Genomic DNA, 22,363 nt, shown 5'->3' with positions numbered 1-22,363 from the left:
CCTATTCAAAGGACAGATAAAGTGACATGGACGTGATTAATAGCAGCAAAGTCAACAAGTGTAAACAGCAAACACCATATCATGATATATGATTAATTAATGGAACCTATTTTTTTCTCTATTAATATAAAGATGTAGTAGTATAATATTAAATACATAGCAGGTCAATGTAACATCATGGTATAGTAATATATAATATGGTAAATAATGTTATACATAGTTTGGGATAATGATATAGTATGCCATGGTATTTCGTACAGCAATAAAACATTTAATAGAATATATACAACATAGTATATAAATAACACAAAAAACAGTATAATATAGCAATATGACATAAAATAAAACTAGAATTGCGTGGTCATAATGTCCCGAACAAGTGAGTAAGTGGACCTTTTAGAGGAATTTTTTTTGTCACCACCGTATACTGCATGTTTTGTCTAGACTATAATATGATCATTTATGTGAGATGTAAGATGTTGCTGTATGTACACACCCATGTGAGCATGCATGTATTTAAATTATGCAAGAACATGTTGTGTTCATTATTCTTAATTACAGCTGGGGTGTATGCTGTAAATAATGCCTGATGCCGAGTTGATACAATTATCTGGGCTTATGTAACCACAACTAAACATGTCTAAAGATAATATAATGTAATACAATGAATACCATTTCAGACACTTAGATCCTGCAGCTGTTTTAACAAGTTTTACTCCAGGAATCACAAATGTGTATTAAGCGTTTGCTTTCAGGGGGAAAAAAGTGAAAAATAATTCTTTACATTAGAAGTTGACCCAGGGGCTGTCATACCATGAACATGTAGTAACATTATTCAGCCATGTGTTTATGTAATGAGGGTGGGGTTTAGTGTAATTGGAGATAATTGAAGACGAGGCTGAATTGTTATCCTTCATTAAGGGCCTTGATTAGATTGAGCTATTTTAAACTCAGACTGACATTATCGATCTTCATGGGGAATCTGATAAATATCATCAATAGTCTAACCCAATACAACTTTTATGATTTCATTGTTTTCAGTTGTGGTGTTGTACTGGGCTGCATTATATTCAGAGGTCTTCCTTATATTAAAGAGAAACTCACCAATTTTACACATTAAAGTGTGTTCACACAAAGTAGTATAAAGCTGTTTGTGGTGATGTAATCTGGTAAATTGCCTCCAGTGATAAGTTGAGGTAGCTAAGTTGCATTGTGGGTAATGTAGGCACTACTTTCATTTTCAGAAGGAAGAGGAAACAAGGAATAAAAAAGGCGTTAAGTCTGATTCTGCAATATGAGTGCGATGCTAGACAAGTTGACGGTTTTTCAAAACCTGGCACCTACATTACCCACAATGCAACTTAGCAACTGAGTGACATCACTGGAGGCAATTTATCAGATTACATGCAACTTCCTCTGGAACCACAAAAGACTTAATTCTCCTTTTTCACATATGCAGTAGAGCTCACCAAGACCTGTAAACACACTGTAATGTGTAAAGTTGACGGAGTTACCCTTTAAACTATATACCGCCTGTGGGGTTCATGTCCAACAATGTCATATCACTCAAATCATCAGGAATGGTGCTGCTCTCAGTGGATATAGAGTGTACAAAACTTTACTTACACTTAAGGCTTCGCTAGAGTGGAACATATTTAGTTTGGTTCATGTATTTAGGAAGGGACAGCACAAATTAATGAAAACACATGGTGATGTTTGAGTGGAAATGCCAGAAAACCTTTTCATGAAAGACATTTTGACTTGTCAAAGCAAGAAAAGCACAGATATGAGCAATAAATATAACGATGGATCCCTTCCATTAAGTGTCCCAGTTAGCCATGTCAGTGAGTGAGCATGCACAATAAAAGGGCCCTGGCTGGCCTAAATGGAATTCAGCCATCATAAATATTATAAATTACAGCTGTTGACGAGTCAAAATATTTTGGTATATCAACCAAAAGGCTATTTTTCATCTTGTCCCCTGGCAAAGGTGTTAAAGAGGCTTCCTTGACGTCTTTATTTACAATACGACTCTTGCTCCTCTTCTGGCTACAGTCGCTTCAGCAACCCCTTACTGCAACAACAGACAGATTAACAATGATGTAGGCAGAGAAACAAATGCAGGCAGTTTGTTAGTGGCTTGCTTTCCAACAGCAGGATATCGGTTCAACATCTTGTATTGGCAAACCTCTGCTGAAGTGTCCTTGAGCAACTCAGTTTCCCGTTTCCCAATCTTTACCTCTCTAAAAGAAACCAAAGCTCTGATGTGTCTTTAGAGAGAGAACCAAAAGGATTCTTCACCAGGGAGAAGATGCAAAAACTTCCAGTGAATGCCACAAGAAATCCTCAACTATATCTGAACAACATATTCCAGTATGCTGCTAATTATTTGGCATCTGATTGATAATAATTATATTGCAAATTTCTGATAGGAAACAAATCCTTAAGCAGGTGGCATACACAGGTGACAACCCCAACAAACACACAAAAAATACTCTTTTGGTCTGAAAGTCAAAGCATTGAGCCAAAATAACATTCACAGACAAAACTGAGACTGATGTAGCTGCCATAGCGACGCTGACAATAAGGTTTCCATAGTGACTGCTCTGTTGGCTTCACCTGCCTCACATATTCCCCAGAATCACACATGTAACAGCCAGGAATGACCTGCAGCCGGCCTGGTACAATGATGTATTTCCTAATTATCCAAAATCAATGGCACAAGGAAAGTATAACCAATGACCAATTTACATCTGGAATCATTTACCTTGATATAAACCCTTTTGTCCTGACTTGTACTCACCTGGGTGTAGCTGAAATGAAATGTATGTGTTCATGCATCCTTCCCTGTAGGTGTCCCGTGTACATGTGTAATATTTTTCAGGGTGCGTCAGCATTTGGCATGCTGCTCCTTCAGTGTGAAAATCCTTCATCCTGAGTCCCTTTGTCGACCTCCACACCATGCACATACCATGTATGACATACGCCAGGTCTGAGTCTGGCTCATATCTTGTCGTTGCAATCTGTCAGCTGTACTGCAAATGGTAAAATGCATTTATAATGTAGACATGTGATCCTTGTTTACATGAGAATTAATCTAAATGGGTGGTGAACATTAACCTGGTAGTCTTTAAATATAAATAATCCTAATTATGCTCTTGATTAGTGGATTTTCAGAGCTACTTACTCACAAGAAAAAGCAAAGCAGTTGTGAGAATATGACTTTATTCCACCCTTCTTCGGTCACAGCCTGAACAAGAAGAAATGATGAATACAGTCACTCAGCGTGTGCTTTTAACACATATTTCACCACAGAGATCACATTTCACAATATTTAAATGCAGTAATGTTACAGCAGCTTTCTTGGAGGCAGCAGACACTTGTTGCAGTGTTTGTATTCACTCTTGTTCTTATACTTTCACTCTTTGTGGTAACTTTCTCTTTGGAAAACAGAGCTAAAGATACAGTACATGTTATCACCTCTGAGCTCAACTCAAAGGAGTCAAAGGACTGTGGTGTAAGTTCATACAGAAGTATGTTGTTCAAAATTACACAAAATAACAATAAACTTGAATTCTTGTCAGTCAGTCTGAAGTGTTCCAGCTTCTTTTACAATCTATTTATTTTTTTTACAATGAAACCGTCACAGTCGTAACAATGTGATGACATGATGAACACCAGTTGTATACAGAGTCTTTACTGGTGTCTTTGCTTCCCAACAACACCTGGAGCCCAGCTCCCACTCATGGCCACCCATTTCAGGTTTGCTTCTGTTGAATGCCTCTATGACATCTTTCCATATGTCAGACACACAGATAGATCCAGTACATCTTGTCTCCATATCTCCTGTTCAGAAGAAACAGTCGTTGAAGTGCAGAGAGCTGAGAGGCAGCTTCTCGAGGCGCACCGACCTCAGGTGTTTTCCGTTTCCAGATAATAACGCGTCGCCCTCACTTGGACTCAGAGACATTTCTGAAGCTCATGTACAAGGCGCTGACCAGCGTCGCCTCGTCGTGCATTGAATCCTTCCCGTCGGACCGCCGCTGGCACAGGAACGTCACCAGCCTCTTGGGAAACTGCCCGCTGAACAAAAGGTAAATGCAGGGATTCGCGCAGCTGTTCAGACTTGCCAGCAACATCAGGATGGTGAAAGTGGCAGCTGGAATGACAGTGCAAAGCGTCATATGATTGCAAAGAAGTTGCCTTAAACCACCTTTTAATATGCTGTGCGTAAAAGCACCGTGCTCGGGCAGCGCGTAAAGACACATAAAACTGACCACCAGCCACAAACACTGAATGACTTACTTTCTTTTGGCGCATGTGTGTCCCATGCGGACCACAGCTGGACTGTGAAGAAGGGAGCCCAGCAGATGATATAAGCCAGAACTATAACCACCGTCATCTTCAGCGTCTTCACCCTGGCCTTGGACATGCCGGCCACACCGGTGGCTCTGGATGGAAGAGGGAGACTCACGCTGCCCTGCTGTTGAATCTTTTGGTACAGGTTGATCTGGATGGCTCGACAGATGCGCACTTGACAAACAACAACTGTAATAACAGGTAGAACAAAAATGACCAGCGTGGTCCAGGTTATGTATGTCTGGAGCCCCCACGGCTGGATGAAGTTAGCCCAGCAGTCAAACACACCGGGCTCCACCTCGACCTGTGAGAAGATAAAAACCTGCGGCAGGCTGCCCAGCAGAGAGATCCCCCACGCCACGCACACCGGGATGTTCAGTCTTGTGCGCGCCCGCTGGAACTTGACCATCGGGTTGCAGACAGCTTGGTATCGGTCAACTGTCATCACCACGATCATGTATGTCGATGAAAACATGCCGAGGACTTGCAGGTACTTCACCAGACGGCACACCAGGTCCGGTCCGACGAATCTGTCCGTGATGTCCCACATGAGCTGCGGACACACCTGGAAAAAAGCCACCACCAGATCCGCCAGGCACAGGTGGAAGACGAAGACGCGCATCCTGGACATCTGTTTGCGCTGTCTCCAGAGGACGAGCAGCAGGGCGGTGTTGAGGATGGCGGCGCTGACGAAGATGACACTGAGCAGCGCGATCTCCACCTTGGCCAGAATCTCATCTCTCGGCACGTCCTCCGCATCCACAAGGTCACTGCCGTTCATTGTGAGGGAGTTCAGACTTTACAAGCGGCCGACAACAGGCTGTTGGGGAATACGAGTACATAGTCAGGTCATAGGCTACTGAAACTTGACATTTTCCCAACAACAACATTAAAACTAAACAAAGGTTGCATTTGCCAAAAGGACCCTATAGAAAACAGCTAATAAAACAGTGATGCCAGTCAGGAATTGCGTGACAGATATCGTTTCCTACCTCAAGGTGAGTTGAAGCTCAACTTTTTGTGGGAATAATCTCCAGACAGGAGGGTGCTCTTACTGGAGAAAGTCTCTCCAGCTGTGGCCCTTTGTTTTATATATGAGGAAGAAACTGGGTGGAGCCTGGATTCATTCAGTGATTACCGAGCGAATAGATATTATTATTATTATTATTATTATTATTATTATTATTATTACTATTCTACAGGTGAAAATAATAAAGACCAGACTACAGGTGATATGACTGAAAGCTCCAGAACAGTTAATAAATAGACGACGAGAGGATTGTTTTTAAGCTAATGCACGTTTAGTTTGACATTCATCATAAACTTAATTAGTGTTGCTTAATATGACAATAGAGTATTTTATGCGTAATTGCGTTTAATATGTTGATTGGCAGTGGTGAAAAAGAATCAGATTCAGATTTATTTGAATTATAGCAACATTATGTCACTTTTTAATTTTAAAATATCAGCTTCAGAATCATGTTGATGGTTCAGTGTCCTGTAATGAATGGTGTCTCTGTCTCAGCTATCACTTGTATCTGCACTATGTAACTTCAGTGAGAGGGCAGGATCACATTACATACATGTTTACATCAAGGTACACGTTTTCAACACATAACATGGTTATGATGTAATGAGTTTTGTTAGTAGTAAGCGCCTGACAAATTGTTACAGACCTGCGATTTGTATTTACGACAGTGGTGTTACACTCTAAAACCTCCAATTTCTACGTGATGTGGCTTTAAATATAGTCTAAACCTGAAAACTGTCACTGTCATCCAGCCAGTCAAAATTAATTAAATACTTGCAAGGGATTCCCACCTTTTGGATCAACTTTATTCAAACAGCCAAACGCAGGTAAACACAAGGTAAACATTATCTTATATATATCACCTGAAGGATAAAAAAGGATTTAAATAATTATCTTGTACAGCTTACAAAGGTATGTTTTAACAGCTTTTTTGTTATTCGGATATAGAAAACATGTAATGTTTCATATTAAGTGGCCAGCTCCAGCAACAAGAACAGATGTCTGTCATATCCAGTGCATCCAGACTCAAACACGTCCAGAACACTTCTGTGGGATCGTGACGTCATCGTGCCTCTCGACCAATCACAGTGCAGAATAGTTTGACGTCCCAGGACTTCTCAACCGGAAGAGGGAGTGTAAACACAAAACAGATCGAGAAGAAGCAACAACAGACCGTCTACCTGCTGTAGTGTGACTGAAATAGTTGTTTGTGGAAAAAACCTGACAATCTAATCGCAGTCTAATATACTTAGATCTATTGAGTGATACACATATTGATTAGACGATCTCCGTGTGTCGGCCGCTGTCAACATACATGGATAGCTCACCAGCTAGCTGCTAGCTTGCATTAGCTAAACGGCTAAAACAACTGCGCTGGCAATTTCGTGTTCGCTAATAAACAACCAATGCCTCAAGAGGGAGAGCAGTCTCTTCCCCTGGTCCGCTCCCTGAACAGTCGGATACCCGTGAAGGTGGTGTTTTGTAACCGCACTCCTCGCGTCCTGCGACCACTATGGATAGACTTCCGAGGGGAACCGCAGGCATTTGACGACCTACAGCCAGGGACGGGACGGCTGATTTACACCTTCATCGGTGAGAGAACTTTTCTGATATCATAAACTACTTCTGCGCAGATTTGGGTTACGTGTCCCATAAAAAGAAGTCATCTAGGATCAGTTCATGTCCCCATTTATGTTGGTGTTTGCTAAAAACAGCACACCAAATGTTTATAGTCCTCGTTGTTTTATCTCCATAATATTTTGCAGCTCTTTATAAGTGGACATTGAAAGGTTTCCCACTCAGAGGAGACGACAGAGGAGCTGCTGCTCAGACTTGACGTGACAGCAGTCTCGTAGCACATCAGACAAAAACATTGTGAAACTTCAAAGTTGGTCACCAATTCATGTTATTGTACCAACCAGCGAAAAGTGTGACCTGAGACATTTAGTCAAGTCTTGATGCTTTGATTTGCTATTTGTTATCACTGTGTAATACTCACACTCTCATAATGTTTTCTGTATGGTTTCCCAAGGTCACCCATGGATGTTCAGAGAAGCAGAGACCGATGAGCCGCTGAGGGTGAACGGCAAAGAACTGTTTCTTCCTAAACCAGCAGAGGGTGAAAATGCCACATCTGCCACTATCACTTTACCAGGTAAGGTTAGCCGAATGCCTTTAAATACCAGCTACATCCATCATCTGTAATTCAGTACTACTCAGAGATACTCTAACAAGGGTACATATATGATGCACTGTGTGATGAGACCATATCAATGTAGACCGCATCTGAGCAAACTAAGGCTGTTTGTAAGTTCAAGAATAAATCTTATTTGTGTTTTTTTAAAGGCTGACAGACATTTTAGTGTGGGCTTTATTAAGAAGGGTTTTGACATCTCTGTTACTGAGACACATGCCAATAAAACATAAGTGAAAAGCATCACAAAATGACTAATAAAAAGAGATAGTGAGAGAGATATTTTCCAGAAACACACAAGGGTTGGACAGATAATTCATATATCGTACTGCGAAAGGTTTTCTCTGAAAGTGCCTCTGGGGCGATTTTCAAAAATTATCAAAAATTGATTGACAGACAGCCAACAGACAGAGCAATGTGTATGGTAAACCAGAGTGTGCCATTCAGTTGATGCGTTTTGTGGTGATTGAAAACAAACACAAATCCTGATTTAAGTTGCAAGACATCTGTCTGCATGAGCACTTGATTTCCTCTAGTGTGCTTGCAACTGATATTTCCCCCTGTATGAATTTGTTTGTTTGTTTGTTTTTAAATTAAGTTAAAGGCTATCAGGCCTGCACGATATGGAAAAAAAAATCTTATTGCAATTATTTTGACAGATACAGATATTGCTATGTTTAATTCACAATTAGTGGGAATGATAATTTTTGCATTACCATTTTCATTGGGTGTGACATCTGTTAGGGTCTGTACCAAACAAACATGAGAACAACATTTGTGGGCCAGGATATCTCTGCAGCACTACACATTTTACCTTGAAAGAAAATTGCAGCTGCTTGGTTATTGCACTTAGCCATGTTACAATTTTGCTAATATTTAAATTAATTGTGCAGCCCTAAATGCTATATTAGGAAAGCAGTCTCTGCTTAACATTTTCTCAACACTTGTTCTCCTTGTTCTCTACAGTTTACAGCCTCAAGGATCGTGCTCTTCAGGTTATCCGCCGTCTGGTACGACCTGAGGACTACAGGAGGTTGGAAATAGCACGGTGTCTCCATGAAGAGCTGGAAGATCATCCCAGTGCGTTGAAGGATCTTCGTCGCATGAACCAGCGAGTAGAGCAGCATCTGCTGGAGAGGATCCAAGGCCAGGAGGAATGAGGCATGAAACTGGATGGATACCAGCACTTATGGACAACAATATTGTATTTCACACTATTAGAAGGCAAATAATCTTTAAAATATAAGATAAAATGTGGAGTTACTTCTCGGGTGAGAGAGCAGCTGTTACAAAGACTTCCCCAGAGATCTTACATTTCCAGCAAGGAGTTTCATCTGCTGCCTTTTATACTTGGTCATTGGCAAATGTCTTCCTCAGCAGAAGTAAAGAGGTGATTTCTATAATGAGATGACATCATCTTCAATTAAATAATATTGTTTGTCCTCTAAAATGTTATTGAAGCATTTCAATGTTTATTCCTGGAAGACCACTAGAGATTTGGAGAATACAAGTTTTTGATGCCTGTCTGATTATGTGACTCTACTGTATTCTGCCACATTGACAGGTTCTGTTATTAGTTCAGTCCTTCCAAAAAATCCTATTCGATCATTTGCATGAGAAGGAACTTACAAGAATGTTTCCGACGTGGATATAATTGATCATTTGCCCCAAATATCACAATTTATGAAAGACACAAGATAAAAAGTACATAGTCACATTAGGAAGGATGTTAAGATAGCTTTATGTTGGTGATATTCTTATTGGAAATGCCTGAGATGATCGAATTTACTCCCCTCAAAAAACATCTTACTTTGTTATCACCAGTTTTAACCAAGATTCGCTTTCAGCACTTTAAATCCAGAAATGGATGTTTATGGATGCATTATTCAAGCTGGCCTGTTCTTGAAAATTGAGACTTTTTTCAGAATAAACCTACCACCGTAAACCGGTAGAATGGCTTCTAAAATATTGTTTTGCAGATCATTTTCCTATAGATTAGGATGTATAACACTGTGACTGAGGAGCGTATGCTGATTGTTTTTCCTATTTTGTAATTCTCTGCCTCTTTTATTATTCTGTCATCCTGCTAAATTCATACTCTGCTACTGTATCTCAAAGTCTTTAATTGTCTATTTCTGTAATAAATGAATAAAAGATATATTTCTTACTGAAAGGCGCTGTGAATAGCATTATTTTAGTTATTTGTTCAGTCTTTATGTACTAGTTAATAATGAACATGAGGTCACAAAACAAAAATCATGAAATTGAGACCTGATTTCTCACATTCAGAGGTAATTACACACTACAATTATATTAATGGAAGACTACAACATCATTAAGAAAATATTGACGCCCAACAGCATCTGTTATGACCACAAACACAGATATTATTACAATTGTACAGTTGTATGCATGCATTGTATTTAATGAATGGAACCGCTGATTAATGATTTAGGAATGAACATTTAGTGCCGTCAAGCACAATAAGTTGCATTTAACTTCCAACACTCAGATAATTATTAGATATAAACTATAGTTTGACATGCAAGGATCTTCTCATGTTTTTTGTTAAGCTTCCTTTTTGAATTTCTTTTTTTAATCTTTATCATATGGACTAAAATGTCTGATATAAAGGAAATTGATTACATTTGACAACATATAACTGAGCAGCATTCAACATTTTTAAACCGATGTCATTACTTGTAATTATGTCAATGCTGATAAACGCTTTCATCTGGAATACATCAAGCTCAGCACATGCTGAATAATTTGACATAATTAACACCTGTACAAACCCAGACTGTATAAGCTTACAGACAAACACAAAGTCACATGTCAAATTGTGAAATTATAACCAGCCCCAGTTTAGCACAGCAGGGCTACTGTTGCCAAATGGTTGCTAAGCGACAAAGTAACACAACCCATCTCTGTGTGCGAGAGTGGCGGCGAGCCTGCTGCAGTAAATTTCTGGAACATGCAGTCAGGGGAGAAGAAGAAAACATGGGACGCGAGTCGTCTCAGGCCAGAGCAGTAAGTACTGTCAGGAGCTTTCTGTGTGTCTCACGCATGCACAGTATTTGTTTTGCAGCTGGGATCCAGTGTGTGCTTGATGTGGAAGAGATGTTACTAGCCAATATTCATGATCCTTCAATTTTCTTCACCAGCATGACATTTTGGTCCAGGAGTGACCCAGTCACGTTTCCACATCTCCAGACAGACCACTGGAGCAAAATGAAAACAATGGTGAACTGAAATCAAACAAAACCTTCTTCTGCTAACAAAAATGATACAGAAACTAATGTGGCTTTATTGATTAATAACAAAACATAAACTAGTATTACTTTGCATTCTTGTGATACTAAACACAGTTAATCCCACCTAGGTTCCAGTTTATCTTGCATCACTTCCAGCAGCCTTGTTGAAGGACAGAGGTTTGTGGAAACGGTAAAATTGGGGTTTGTGCATACGTTACATCGGAAATGTGTCTGTAATTTGCCTTTATTACATGCTCCAGTATATGCATCACATGAAGGAAGGTTACCTCCTCTGACTCGGGATGAAACTGCAGTTAATGATCTCTTCATGGTGCACAGTAGGTCCAACAACAACAACAACAGGAGTTTTTTTTTTACATATCTTCATTTATTTCTGTCCTATATGTTTTACTAACCTGCTTTTCTTTAGGCGTACATCAACACACACCAAAAAGCTCACCTCAAAGCATGCTCCAGTACAGGAATGTGTTCAATGACCGTGCCAGGAGAGGTTTCTGCTACTGGCTCCTTGAAAAGAAAGGCCCCACATGTAAGTAGTGATTAATGCTCTGACTGCAGCAAAATGTCACCTACACAGTAAGTATCAGCTTGGTGTAACATTCACACTCACATGTGGCTGAAAGGAGAGAGATCCATATTCTGAATGTCTTTCATTACTGCTCAGCCTATAAAGTTTTCAATACAACCCCACTGATACTCCATCCTGATGCTGATACTGACATAACTGAGTAAAACATTCGCATATCAATGTATATTGGCCCATACACACACATTTTTTCCACTCATCCCTCAAATGTGATTATAAAAACACTTGTGGGGGCTGGATAGTTTACACTTTAACAATAAACTTGGCCATTTTCAAAATGACAACTTCACTGGCAAAGCAATCATAATTAATCACCTCAAGCATCCTTTTCTGCATTATTACTTATATATATGTGTGTGTGTGTGTGTGTGTGTATGCTGATACTGAAGATCTGTAATGAGCTAACATTGCCTGCCACCTGAGACATTGGTCGGGCTCTAGTTTTCAAGCTTACATTCGAAGCTCAAGTCCCTCCCCTGCTCTGTCCTACTGACCGACTTTGGTACATTGTTGTGGGCAGCAGCTCAGACCTCCTGGCCTGTATGCGTATGGTTTTATGTTGGTATATGATAAAGTGGATTGAGTGGTTGGGGTCAGGATCCAAATCTGCTCAACCTGTTTATCTGAACAGATGATCAACATCTTCTGTAGTTAAAATGAATGAGTGCAAACACATCTTAATGTCTATCACAAGCAGCATTTTTAAGGACAACAACTGTATGTGTCTATTAGACTAATCAATGTCACTTCACATTATGATTGGTTTCGACAATGGTCAGAAGACTGATGCATCTTCATTCCCTCCTTACAGGTAAAGGATACAGCTTTGGTGCCTACAAGACCTCTCTGGGATTACCAAAAGTCTAAAAGAAAAAAAGGATCCCCCGCCTCTGAAAGCATTTGATTTCATGCAGAGTATTTCTGTGTTACCTGAGTGTGTCAACACACTGAGGCTGTCAAGACAAACAATTTTCAGTACTTGAAGAGTGATTTTGCTGCTCAGTGTAAATGTTGTTACAGTATTAAACTTGGGACAAAAAAACATGTGGTGAACTCAATAATATGCATCAGATAATGAGTAAAGTAACTTATCTAACTCTCATCCCTCTTTGACTTGAGGCTATTCATCCCACTAGACAAGTTATTCAGTGTATCCATCTTCAATAAAACACACAAACTCATGGAGTTTGTGCGGTAGCTTGTCAGAGCTCACTCCCGCTTGGCTCCCACACTACTTCAGCCCGGTGTGTTGGACCCTTGCAGGGAGCCATCAATATTGTTCACACACGGACACACTGATGGAAACCAGCCGCCACACTGAGCCAGAATTCGGCGTGGGTCACCTCACCTTCGTGGCTCCAACTCGCCACACAATGAAACAGAACTCCAGGGCTATTTAAAGGCCTCCAGCGGACACTGGTCTCACTGATGGTGCCAAATTTATTTATTTTTTGCTAAATATTATGCCTGACACACTCTCCCAACAAAAACTGACTCGCCAGGCAGTTTTCCCATTTGAAATGGCTTTACTTTTCAAATGATTGGCCTCCGTTTGGCCGAGATATAGCCTTGAAAGAATTGTCACAACCAATCCGGTGAATGCGCATCTTTTAAATTCAAAGTTTCATCTCGTTTACTCTTAAGCTCTGAATCTTCTTGACTTTATTTATGTCATTTTAACTCAAAAACACAACATGTGGTGATGATGATTTTTATTCATATTAATATGAATATTATCAGCCTATCAATCAGTTATGTTCTGATTGGTGATGCGGACTTTAAGCTAAATGAAAGTCATTGAAACACTGTCTGTTTTATGTGCGCAGGTGCGGACATTTACACAGCCGTGTGCGTTAGACTTTGGTGCCCCCTAGTGATAGCATCAAGAACACAATGAAGATGTTGATACAGGTAAAGGATACAGCTCTGGTGCCTACAGGAGCTCTGTGGGATTAGCAAAAGTCTGAGAAAAAGCGTTACTGTTAAGGACCACGCCTCTGAAAGCATTTGATTTCATGCAGAGTATTTCTGTTACCTGAGTGTGTCAACACACTGAGGCTGTCAACACAAACAACTTTCAGTACCTGAAGAGTGATTTTGTGGCTCAGTTTAAATGCTGTTAATTTAAAGTTTTAATCTTGTGACTAAAAAAATGTGGTGAACTGAATAATATGCTGAAGAAATGAGTAAAATAAGTTATCTACCTACAGTATGCTAAATAAAAAGGCAAACTGTATGAAGGTTTGATGTGGAGCTGTTACACTATCTGACCCTCCCTTCTGAGCAAGAAGGACTTGTTGGTATTGTTTTTTCCACAGGGAATGATGAGCATTGTTTCAGGTTGATTTGTAGATTATAAGAACATTTGAATGTAATGAGTACACCTTGTTTTAATGACTGTTCAGCATTAGATACACAGCCTTACGTCTGTCCTGCTATTGAAGTGTAAATTGCGCATAGTTTATTGTGTAGTTACAGACTTCCTTTGAGTCTGTTAATCATATTTGATTTTCCTACAGGAACCTTGTATGATCTAGTAATCAGTCCAACAGCCACCGCACCTCTTCTCACCAGTTACTCAAATCTCGTTGGATAATGACGAATCGAAGTGATCTCGCGAGATGTAGCATAATCTTGACGCTCGGTTGCGTTAAAACAGTTTTAAACAGAACTTTACCACCATCTGGCGGCTCTTTTACACACCAAGTTCGCGATTCAATACGAGATCAAACATAACAATTAAATATTCTCATGTCTTGTTTTTGTTAAGAGACGGTGTTAGCAAGAAATCGTGTAAGCGTACGAGTAGACGCTGGCTGGCTGAACAAACCCGGATAAAGTGACATCTTTGACCTCCCACGCAGTCCCCCAGTGTGCCGAGTGTGACCAGGTAACTTATCAACTCTCTAACATTAGCTGTGTAGTTAACTAACTATATGTGTGATAAATAAGTGAAAAATCATTATGAAAAAACAATGGGTAGTGGGCTTGATTTTGAAGTACCAACATTTAGCTTTGTTTTGAGTTGGAGTTACGTAGACAATGTTAGCTCACAGTTGATTAGCCTTAATTGGCTAAAGTGACGGTGCTAGCCAAATGGCCTCCCTTAAGTCCGGGAAATGTCACCAGTGGCTGCACCGTTCAGGTTAGCACAGGTCAGACTTAATTTATAGCTGCACAACCCCCCCAAACACTATAGTAGACAGAATCCACATAGATGAAGTTTACAGAGGTTTTGTATTGTAGTTAGCTGTGCTACAGTAAATGTGCTCATGTGCTGCACTATATTGAGAATATGCTTTGTATTAAAAAAACAAGAAAGTTTTGAGTCGACTGTTAACCAGAGTTATCATTCAGGTTTTTTGCAGTACCTTATAATGGAGGCAGGCCATCAATAGTTAGATGCTCAGGGCAAAAATTAGCTTTTTTTTGTGGACATTGCTTTTTAATTGGATCCTCATTAGCTAGTTGTAACTTTGGCAACAGCCACTCTTCCTGGGGTCCATCATCCCACCTGGCTCCTGGTTTGCTGTGTGGGGATTTTCGTTTCAGAATATGCACCTTGTAAGCAAAGTATGAGTTGATTTAAAAATAAAATAATATCAAGATTTTGTCAGATTGCCTCTCTTCAAGAAAAAGATCAAGATCAGATAATAAAGCAATAGCCACCCAAGGGCATCATGTCAGCTGACATTGTGTTTCAGTTATACAGACACCAATCAGCCAACAATAAAATGTCTAACAGGTGTGAATTAGTTTGATCATCCAATTACAATATAATGTTCCTCTGGGAAAACCTATGGCCCTGACATTCATGTGGATGTGTAAAGGTTATTTTTCCGGCACCTCTCAGAGATGCTCAAACAGACTGGGATGCTGGGGATTTGGAGGCCACCTCTGTCAACAACATAAAAATGTGATACACCTTGAATGAATATGAATATAAACATGACAATAACTTGACTTGAAAAATGCATTTTTCAAGTCAATCATCGTAACAAAGCGCTTTTACAAAGCAAAGTATTAAAGTATACATTTAAGATTTAAAAAATCAGATTAATTGGATAAAATTATATCTAGGAGAATTTAAATAACCCTAGTTGGATAAAAGCCAGTTTAGAAGGGTATGGTTTTAGCTGACATTTAAAACAAAATACAGAGGTAGCAGTACGGATTTGAAAGGTAATTTATTCCTCAGTTTAGGTGCTATGATCACTCTAGTTTCTAATCTGTATGGAAAAAATTTACTTTTTAGGCAGCAAATACATTGAAAAAGATGTATCCATTGTTTTATCTTCATCTACGAACTTAATTGTCCATGAGACAACAGCAATCCTGTAATTGTAGAAAAAATTAATGAACACTGCATTTTTTTGACTTTATGATTTTTTTGTCTTTGACTTTTTTGACTGATTTGTTTATTCCTTTATCCAACCGTGTATTGGTTTAGGATCTTCAACATGGACAGCAACAGAAAGAAGGTCATGTTCAAGTGGCGACAAACTGCAGTCACCTCACCTCTACATCTTCAAGGGAGAGATGCTGGCTCACGCACACCCTCGCGCTGCAATTTGTGGCCGAAAGAAGAGTCGCACACTTCGCCCCTTTGTGACTCTCCAGGACCTGACGGCCTTGGAGAGCTGAGTCTGGACACTCCCAAGAGAAAAGCAGCAGTGCTCGGTGAAGGCATGCCCTCTCTTGGCAAAGTTAAACTGAGGAAGCTGTCCCAAAAAAATCATAAACATTTCTTTGCTTCAAAGGTAAATCTATACTGTAAAGCTTGCTTTGACCATCATTTAATGGTACTTATAAATTGTTTTCAGATTCTTGAATGTGCTTTCCAATGCAATATGTCCAGTTCTTGTTAAGAAATATCTGATTAATTTCATCATTTTAATCAGGAAAAACCTATGGACAACTCATCCAAGCAACTTGAATCCGCAGAGAGCATAGCATCACCGCTTCCATCTCACTCTTTTGTCATGAAAAAGAAAGAGAGGACACCTGCGGAGGGATCAAAGGCTATCTACAGGATGGCAGTGATTGCAGCCATCGACAGCACAAAAGGGAGATACAGCACTACTGACATCCCCAAGACTTTGCCATTTGAACCGTCCCCAGTGAAGACTGAACTGCCCAGCCCAGCTTCACTTGATAAGACAGTCATGAGTATTAACTTTTCCTCAATCAAACCTGAGAATAAATCCGAGGAAGACGACACTGTCCAGGACGATCAGTGGTCCCCCTTACAAGTAGCTGAGGACAGAGAAGCCCAAGATGACAACTCAGAGGCAAAAACAGACAGAAGGGTGAGTCAACTGGGAGTCTAGCTTTTCCTGTAGTTTTGTTTGCTTATGTATGATTTCAGGTGTTTTACAGCGTAATATGTTAATTTTCTTGAAAATGTAAGTCCTTTTATCCTGTGACCTTAAAGTAAACCAGGAACCATTGAGGATAAAAACTAAAGTGAGATGCTTCTTGTAATTTTTCAAAAAAATGATTTATGTTTTTCAGAGTGTTGTGCTAAAAGGAGAAGATTCACCAGAGAGAATTGTTGCCCAGGAATCCGTGTTTGTAGAGACAACCACTCAAGATGACTCATTTGGTGCAGGAAGTATACCAGAAGCTGAGGACTGTGACTCGCCCTTCCCCTCTCTGGACTATGTCCCAGATTCTCTGCCTAGTTTCCCGATTTATCGGACAGGCAGCCAAAGATGGCTTAGTCCTTCAGAGAATACTCAGGCAGATATACCTTCCTCTCTCCCCTCTTTATACACTAATGAAGACACTGGGGCCCGCCTGGCAGCTGCAGGAAGCATGGAGATGCCTTTCTCACCATCACAGAGGCAAGTTTTTGTTTCATTCAAGCAGTCCCAGCCACCAAATACAGGCCCTTCAAAAGCATCGAGAGTTGAGACTGAGAATTTTCACTCCTCCAACATAATGGCCGATTATTTGGATCCCTTTGCTCTGCCACTGCACTCTAACAGTCGAGTATCGAAGCCTTGCTTAAACTCCACAATCACACGCAGACAGTCAGATGGTGGTTTTTCCATGCGTCACCCCCCGCACTCTCTTACCCAAGGCAGCACGCCCAAAAGAAGACTATCAATGAGGGCAGAACCTATAAGGACCAGTTACTCCTACCTGGACAGACAGGTTGGTTTCATAGACACACACTGTCATCTGGACATGCTCTATGGAAAACTTGGCTTCAACGGGACGTTCGGCAGCTTTCGTGGGCTCTACCAAAGCAGCTTTCCTCCAGAGTTCAGAGGCTGTATTACCAACTTCTGCAACCCAGGGATCATGGTGAAAGAGGCCCTGTGGGAAGGTTTGCTGGCTGAAGACATGGTATGGGGGGCTTTTGGGTGCCACCCCCACTTTGCCAAAAACTATTCAAGTTTCCATGAACGCAATATACTGATGGCCATGCGGCATCCAAAAGCTGTGGCATTCGGGGAGATGGGCCTGGACTACTCCCACAAAAACTCCACAGACACCCCTAGGCAAAAAGAGGTAAGGCGTTGTGTATGTGTGTGTGTGTATATATATATATATATATATATATATATATATATATGTAGTCTCAATTTAATAAGACTTTGTAGTCCCTGAGGGTTTATCTTAAACTGGATGGGCCTTATCATTGTGCAGTGGTCAGCAATATACTGTGTGGAATGGAATGACGATGCTGTAATATAATAATAAATGTTGTGGTCTGTGTTTTGTTTCATTGCTTCTCTGTGAAGGTGTTTGAGCGTCAGCTGCATTTGGCTGTGGCCATGCAGAAGCCTTTGTTGATCCACTGTCGGGATGCTGATGATGACCTGCTGGAAATCATGAGGAAGTGTGTCCCAAGGGATTACAAAATTCACAGGTGAGTGTCGAGATAAAGTAATCTGACTAATTATTCCCATTAGGGTTGGGCGATAAGATGTTGTACACCAGGCATAAGACGTTACAAATAAAAGAAGAAAATAATCAAATGTTTGGTACAGGATAGCTATTTTAAAACATTTCCTATTTGAACTAAAGAACAATTACTGTATATACTGTTACTGTAGTATAAAATTAAATATATCGTGATAAAACATTTTGTCCATACAGCCCACCCTTAATTCTAATTTTTCTGTCTTCTTTTTTACTTCTTTCTTTTTTTATCAACATGAACAATTGTTTTAAAAGTTAGATTCTGTTCTGTCTGGTTTTAAGTTATAATCCTTAAGGTTTCATGAAATCAAACCACATTTTTGATGCTATGTATTGTATTTGGCATTTCTCTGCAACATCTATTTCATATATTTACATTCAGTAATTATTGCTCTATGCATTAGTTTTCATTGTCACCACAGTTAATGCTGAGCATAACCCTTCACACAAATGTATTTTAATCTGTGAATATTCTTTCTTGAATACTTGTGTTTCCAGGCACTGTTTCACAAACAGTTATCCAGTGATCGAGCCATTCCTGACAGAGTTCCCCAACCTGTATGTGGGCTTCACATCCCTGATCACCTACTTCAGAGCAATGGAGGCTCGAGACTCTGTCCGCCAGATCCCTCTTGACCGCATCGTGTTGGAGACAGACGCACCATATTTCCTGCCCAGACAGGTACTGGTTAACTTTATTAGTTTTAGTTACAGTCTCTCTTTCAAGCTCAACATTTACTGAATGATGGTTGAGCATTGCTTGAACAGAGATGGATGGAAAAGCATTTATGAGCCTTGTGTTGGAGTCCTTAACTCCAACACACGTCATAGCATTGCGCCAGAAAAGGGGGGTGACAATTAGTTTGTTCACCCTGGTGGCATGTTTTTATCACTGCCGATCAGAGCTGGAGCCGATAAATACCTGCAGATTCAATAGACCTGGGAATAAATGCTCATTGTACCCTTTCCCACTGAAGACAAAAGCCATATATCCGTGGGTCCTTAAAGGGGTTTTTTCCAGTGTAAAAGGGGTATAAAAGTTCATGTGAGCTCATATAAGCACACTTATGAGGGCTGCAGCTATCACTTATTTTAGTAACCTAGTATTTTACCAATTATTCAATTCATTCATTAACAATTTATCAAGTAATTGTATAAAAATGCTATTGCTTTATTAAAGAGCAATAGTACATTTAAAAAAGAGAAAGATAGGTCTCTTATAATGAACAAATAATTGGTCTTTGATTGCAGTGAGTATAGTCAGCAGGTGTAGAGTAACCCTTGAACATATTCAATAAATTGGCCTGTGACTAAATGTGTCTTATGAACTTATATAACTTACATTAGTTAATTTGTTGCATTTATTTACTATGTATAAGTGTTACTGTTACGGCCTCCATCTATAGTAATTTAAATTAAAGCTCAAACAAGGGGTTGGAGGAAGCAACATATTACGGACACCAGACACAAGGTTCAGAGTTCACTCAAAAGGTTTTATTAAATTAGTCAATCGGTCAATAGTTCTCAAACAGAAAAAAAAACAGGAACCAACAAAAGGGGGCTGAAGGTCCCAGCCAAAAGGAACAAAAGGTGGTTTGGCGCTGGACCAGCCACGCAGTGGGCCGTCGTTCCCCACGTCTCCCCCTAACCTACCTATGTGTAAAAACTAATCCTAAAACAAAGAAAACAAATAACAGGACTACCGGTAACCTCCAGCCCAAACTAACACAATAAACCTAAATAACGAAGCCCCAGCACCTAAGCATGCGTGGAGGAACCAACCTTCTGAAAGAGGAGAATAAAGGACAAAATAACTTCTCACAGGTGCACTGCTGCTCATGTGTGTCTCCAAGCTCACCTGTCCCTGCACTCTCTGCCCTCTTATCATCGCCCCCACTCCAGCCAATCACTGATCACACACAGGTGTGAGATCAGTGATAGAGAGGGAGGAGGGGGAAATGAAAATCAGAGAGAGAGAGAGAGAGAGAGAGAGAGAGAGAGAGAGAGAGACCCTACACCTACTGAACCCTCGTAACCACAATCAAACTAAACTGATTACAAGGCCAATTTGTTTTGTGTAACAAACCATCTGGCGCATCAGATTAGCTTTTGGCCACTAAGCTCTAAAGCTATTGGTAGAGATTCTCATAATGTATTTGTCAAACCTAGGCGTGAACCCCATTTAGTTCGATTTTGAAGTGCTTATTGTACTGTTGATTAAATTCTGACTACATACGTATAAGTGTGTCTCATTCTTTAACAGGTGAAAAAAGAAGTCTGCCGGTTTTCACACCCTGGAATGGGCATACATACACTGCAGGAGCTGAGCTTGCTGAAGGGGGAGGACATGGGCACGGTTCTCACCACCATCCGAAACAACACCACCCAACTCTACGGCATATAATCCTCAGAGATGGCGGATAAAAAACAGCATGACAGAGAACACAACGTTTCGGAGCTGGCTTATGACACAATCATTTTATGTGGCATTTTGTTTTAGATTCATTAATCCTCCATGTAGCGATGTAAAAAAAATGGAGGAGCAGTCTCATTTTAAACAACTTGAAAGAGCCGATTCTGATCTTGAATTGAATACAAAGAAGAAAAAAAACTGTCTGAAATAAAGATTTCTCTTGTCAGTAAGTTGTCTGATAGAGATACTGTATATCATTGTTTATCTGATCATATTTTATGTCATTGTTCATCATAGAAATTAATTCCTCTAATATTTTTGTTTTTAAGTTATTGTGTTTGCTGTGTTGCTGTGACATCCTTTACCTTGTTCTAATGTGTCTGGATGTTTGTGATGTCTAGTTTGGTTTTGATACAGTGGAGACATTAAAAGCCTGATGGTTTTTTGTATTCTACAAAACCTACCTTCTGTAGTTTGTTGAATCACTCATTTACGCACATGAGTGATGATTGAAGAGGGTGAAGATGCGAAATGGAAGAGAGTGAAGTGTTGTCTCTAATACAGCGACACAGATGTGTGGTGTTTGCAATGAGCACATCTTACTCTTTATTGTGAGGAAGTGGCTCTCACATGAGTCCATTAGCTTGCTTACCACCATGTTTTGCTCACACATTTGGCTTGAGTGCTTTTTATTTTGAGAATGATCAGTCTGGCCTACATTTTCTGTTGGTTACAAAAGGTCTTCTGAGGATTAGATGGCTGGTAGATGGGTGGATGCGTCTCCTGTCAATCACTTTGATAAGATGGATGTGTCTAAAAATACATTCACCCATGCTTGTGTTATGATGAAAGCCTGAACAGTTTTAGAGCACACCATGTTCGTGGCTGCGAGGTGGAACACAGGACAGACACAAGTGATCAGAGCAGTTCCTGCTTTGCCATGTTTGACCCAGTTCCTGTAATTTGAACAGGAAGTTGAACAGCCTTGTTCTGGGATTTATAAATCTGATTTTCGCCCTTTGAAAGAAACAACATTTAAGCTTGTGAGATGCTAAAAACCTCAGGAAGCTGCCAAACCAACAGACCTCAGGACCATAAATAATGTTGTGGACAGTTATTTTTATGTCCATTTTTGTTTTTTGGCCAAATGCAAGATAAAACCGAGCCGTTTATCCCAACACAGAACCCATTCTCAATTCTATAACCTAATTAAAAGGAGGAAATATAACCCCTGTTCATTCCTCCATCTCATTTACTCAATTTCACCCCAATTCTTTACATGAATAATTTCTATCAATACCCTGCCAAAGATGAGACAGAGAGACAAAAGGTTAATTAGTGCTTTATTTATATGGACACATGTAGGACTATGATGACAAATGAGGACAGGTTGTATGGTACATTTCTTTATAATTATACAGGTAAGAATCTGAATGAATCATCGGCTGACACGAGAGTTTTACAAAAAAATAGACTAAATATGTTCAATGAAAGAGTCTGACATATTGATGAATCTCTGAGATTCTCACTACAACTTTACATATTTGAGAAGGAACATTCAATATTGACCTTA

The 22,363-nt window shown here is 40.0% G+C and overlaps 4 protein-coding genes across 6 annotated transcripts; 3 read left to right on the top strand and 1 right to left on the bottom strand.

The window, feature by feature from the left end:
• Positions 1-3,728: 3,728 nt before the first annotated feature.
• On the bottom strand, positions 3,729-5,140 carry LOC311255038 (vasopressin V2 receptor-like; the record flags this gene model as incomplete). Its single annotated transcript, XM_084349168.1, has 2 exons — positions 3,729-4,159; positions 4,306-5,140. 2 exons carry the CDS (start codon positions 5,138-5,140, stop codon positions 3,951-3,953), a joined length of 1,044 nt encoding a protein of 347 aa, XP_084205294.1. The 3' UTR covers positions 3,729-3,950.
• A 1,367-nt stretch (positions 5,141-6,507) lies between these two features.
• Positions 6,508-9,756, top strand: vhl (von Hippel-Lindau tumor suppressor). Its single transcript, XM_084348304.1, has 3 exons — positions 6,508-6,982; positions 7,422-7,544; positions 8,550-9,756. Exons 1-3 carry the CDS (start codon positions 6,796-6,798, stop codon positions 8,741-8,743), a joined length of 504 nt encoding a protein of 167 aa, XP_084204430.1. The 5' UTR covers positions 6,508-6,795; the 3' UTR covers positions 8,744-9,756.
• Positions 9,757-10,504: 748 nt separating this feature from the next.
• Positions 10,505-12,480, top strand: LOC311254221 (uncharacterized protein). Of its 2 annotated transcripts, XM_084347861.1 has the most exons (6): positions 10,505-10,613; positions 10,748-10,826; positions 10,966-11,014; positions 11,098-11,175; positions 11,268-11,387; positions 12,256-12,480. In XM_084347861.1, exons 1-6 carry the CDS (start codon positions 10,558-10,560, stop codon positions 12,309-12,311), a joined length of 438 nt encoding a protein of 145 aa, XP_084203987.1. In that variant the 5' UTR covers positions 10,505-10,557; the 3' UTR covers positions 12,312-12,480. The 2 variants fall into 2 exon arrangements, 1 of the variants encoding a protein (XP_084203987.1); XR_014622222.1 differs by lacking the exons at positions 10,748-10,826; positions 10,966-11,014.
• Positions 12,481-14,077: 1,597 nt separating this feature from the next.
• On the top strand, positions 14,078-21,253 carry tatdn2 (TatD DNase domain containing 2). 2 transcript variants are annotated; one of them, XM_084347065.1, is made up of 7 exons: positions 14,078-14,334; positions 15,895-16,204; positions 16,346-16,753; positions 16,959-17,963; positions 18,197-18,324; positions 18,876-19,059; positions 20,641-21,253. In XM_084347065.1, exons 2-7 carry the CDS (start codon positions 15,905-15,907, stop codon positions 20,779-20,781), a joined length of 2,166 nt encoding a protein of 721 aa, XP_084203191.1. In that variant the 5' UTR covers positions 14,078-14,334; positions 15,895-15,904; the 3' UTR covers positions 20,782-21,253. The 2 variants fall into 2 exon arrangements, with proteins under 2 accessions (XP_084203191.1, XP_084203192.1); XM_084347066.1 differs by lacking the exon at positions 14,078-14,334 and adding an exon at positions 15,553-15,626.
• The last annotated feature ends 1,110 nt before the right edge of the window (positions 21,254-22,363 follow it).

This window comes from Pagrus pagrus (genome assembly GCF_965226575.1).
Source record: "Pagrus pagrus genome assembly, chromosome: 3".
NCBI lineage: Eukaryota > Metazoa > Chordata > Actinopteri > Spariformes > Sparidae > Pagrus > Pagrus pagrus.
This window is presented reverse-complemented; position numbering and strand designations above follow the sequence as displayed.

Coding starts and splice junctions, on each gene's coding strand:
- vhl (XM_084348304.1), top strand. CDS start 6,796: ATGCCTCAAGAGGGAGAGCAGTCTCTTCCCCTGGTCCGCTCCCTGAAC. Junction 6,983..7,421: donor GCTGATTTACACCTTCATCG/GTGAGAGAACTT, acceptor TGGTTTCCCAAG/GTCACCCATGGATGTTCAGA. Junction 7,545..8,549: donor TGCCACTATCACTTTACCAG/GTAAGGTTAGCC, acceptor TGTTCTCTACAG/TTTACAGCCTCAAGGATCGT.
- LOC311254221 (XM_084347861.1), top strand. CDS start 10,558: ATGCAGTCAGGGGAGAAGAAGAAAACATGGGACGCGAGTCGTCTCAGG. Junction 10,614..10,747: donor AGTCGTCTCAGGCCAGAGCA/GTAAGTACTGTC, acceptor TTTCTTCACCAG/CATGACATTTTGGTCCAGGA. Junction 10,827..10,965: donor GGAGCAAAATGAAAACAATG/GTGAACTGAAAT, acceptor AATCCCACCTAG/GTTCCAGTTTATCTTGCATC.
- tatdn2 (XM_084347065.1), top strand. CDS start 15,905: ATGGACAGCAACAGAAAGAAGGTCATGTTCAAGTGGCGACAAACTGCA. Junction 17,964..18,196: donor ACACCCCTAGGCAAAAAGAG/GTAAGGCGTTGT, acceptor TTCTCTGTGAAG/GTGTTTGAGCGTCAGCTGCA. Junction 18,325..18,875: donor AGGGATTACAAAATTCACAG/GTGAGTGTCGAG, acceptor TTGTGTTTCCAG/GCACTGTTTCACAAACAGTT.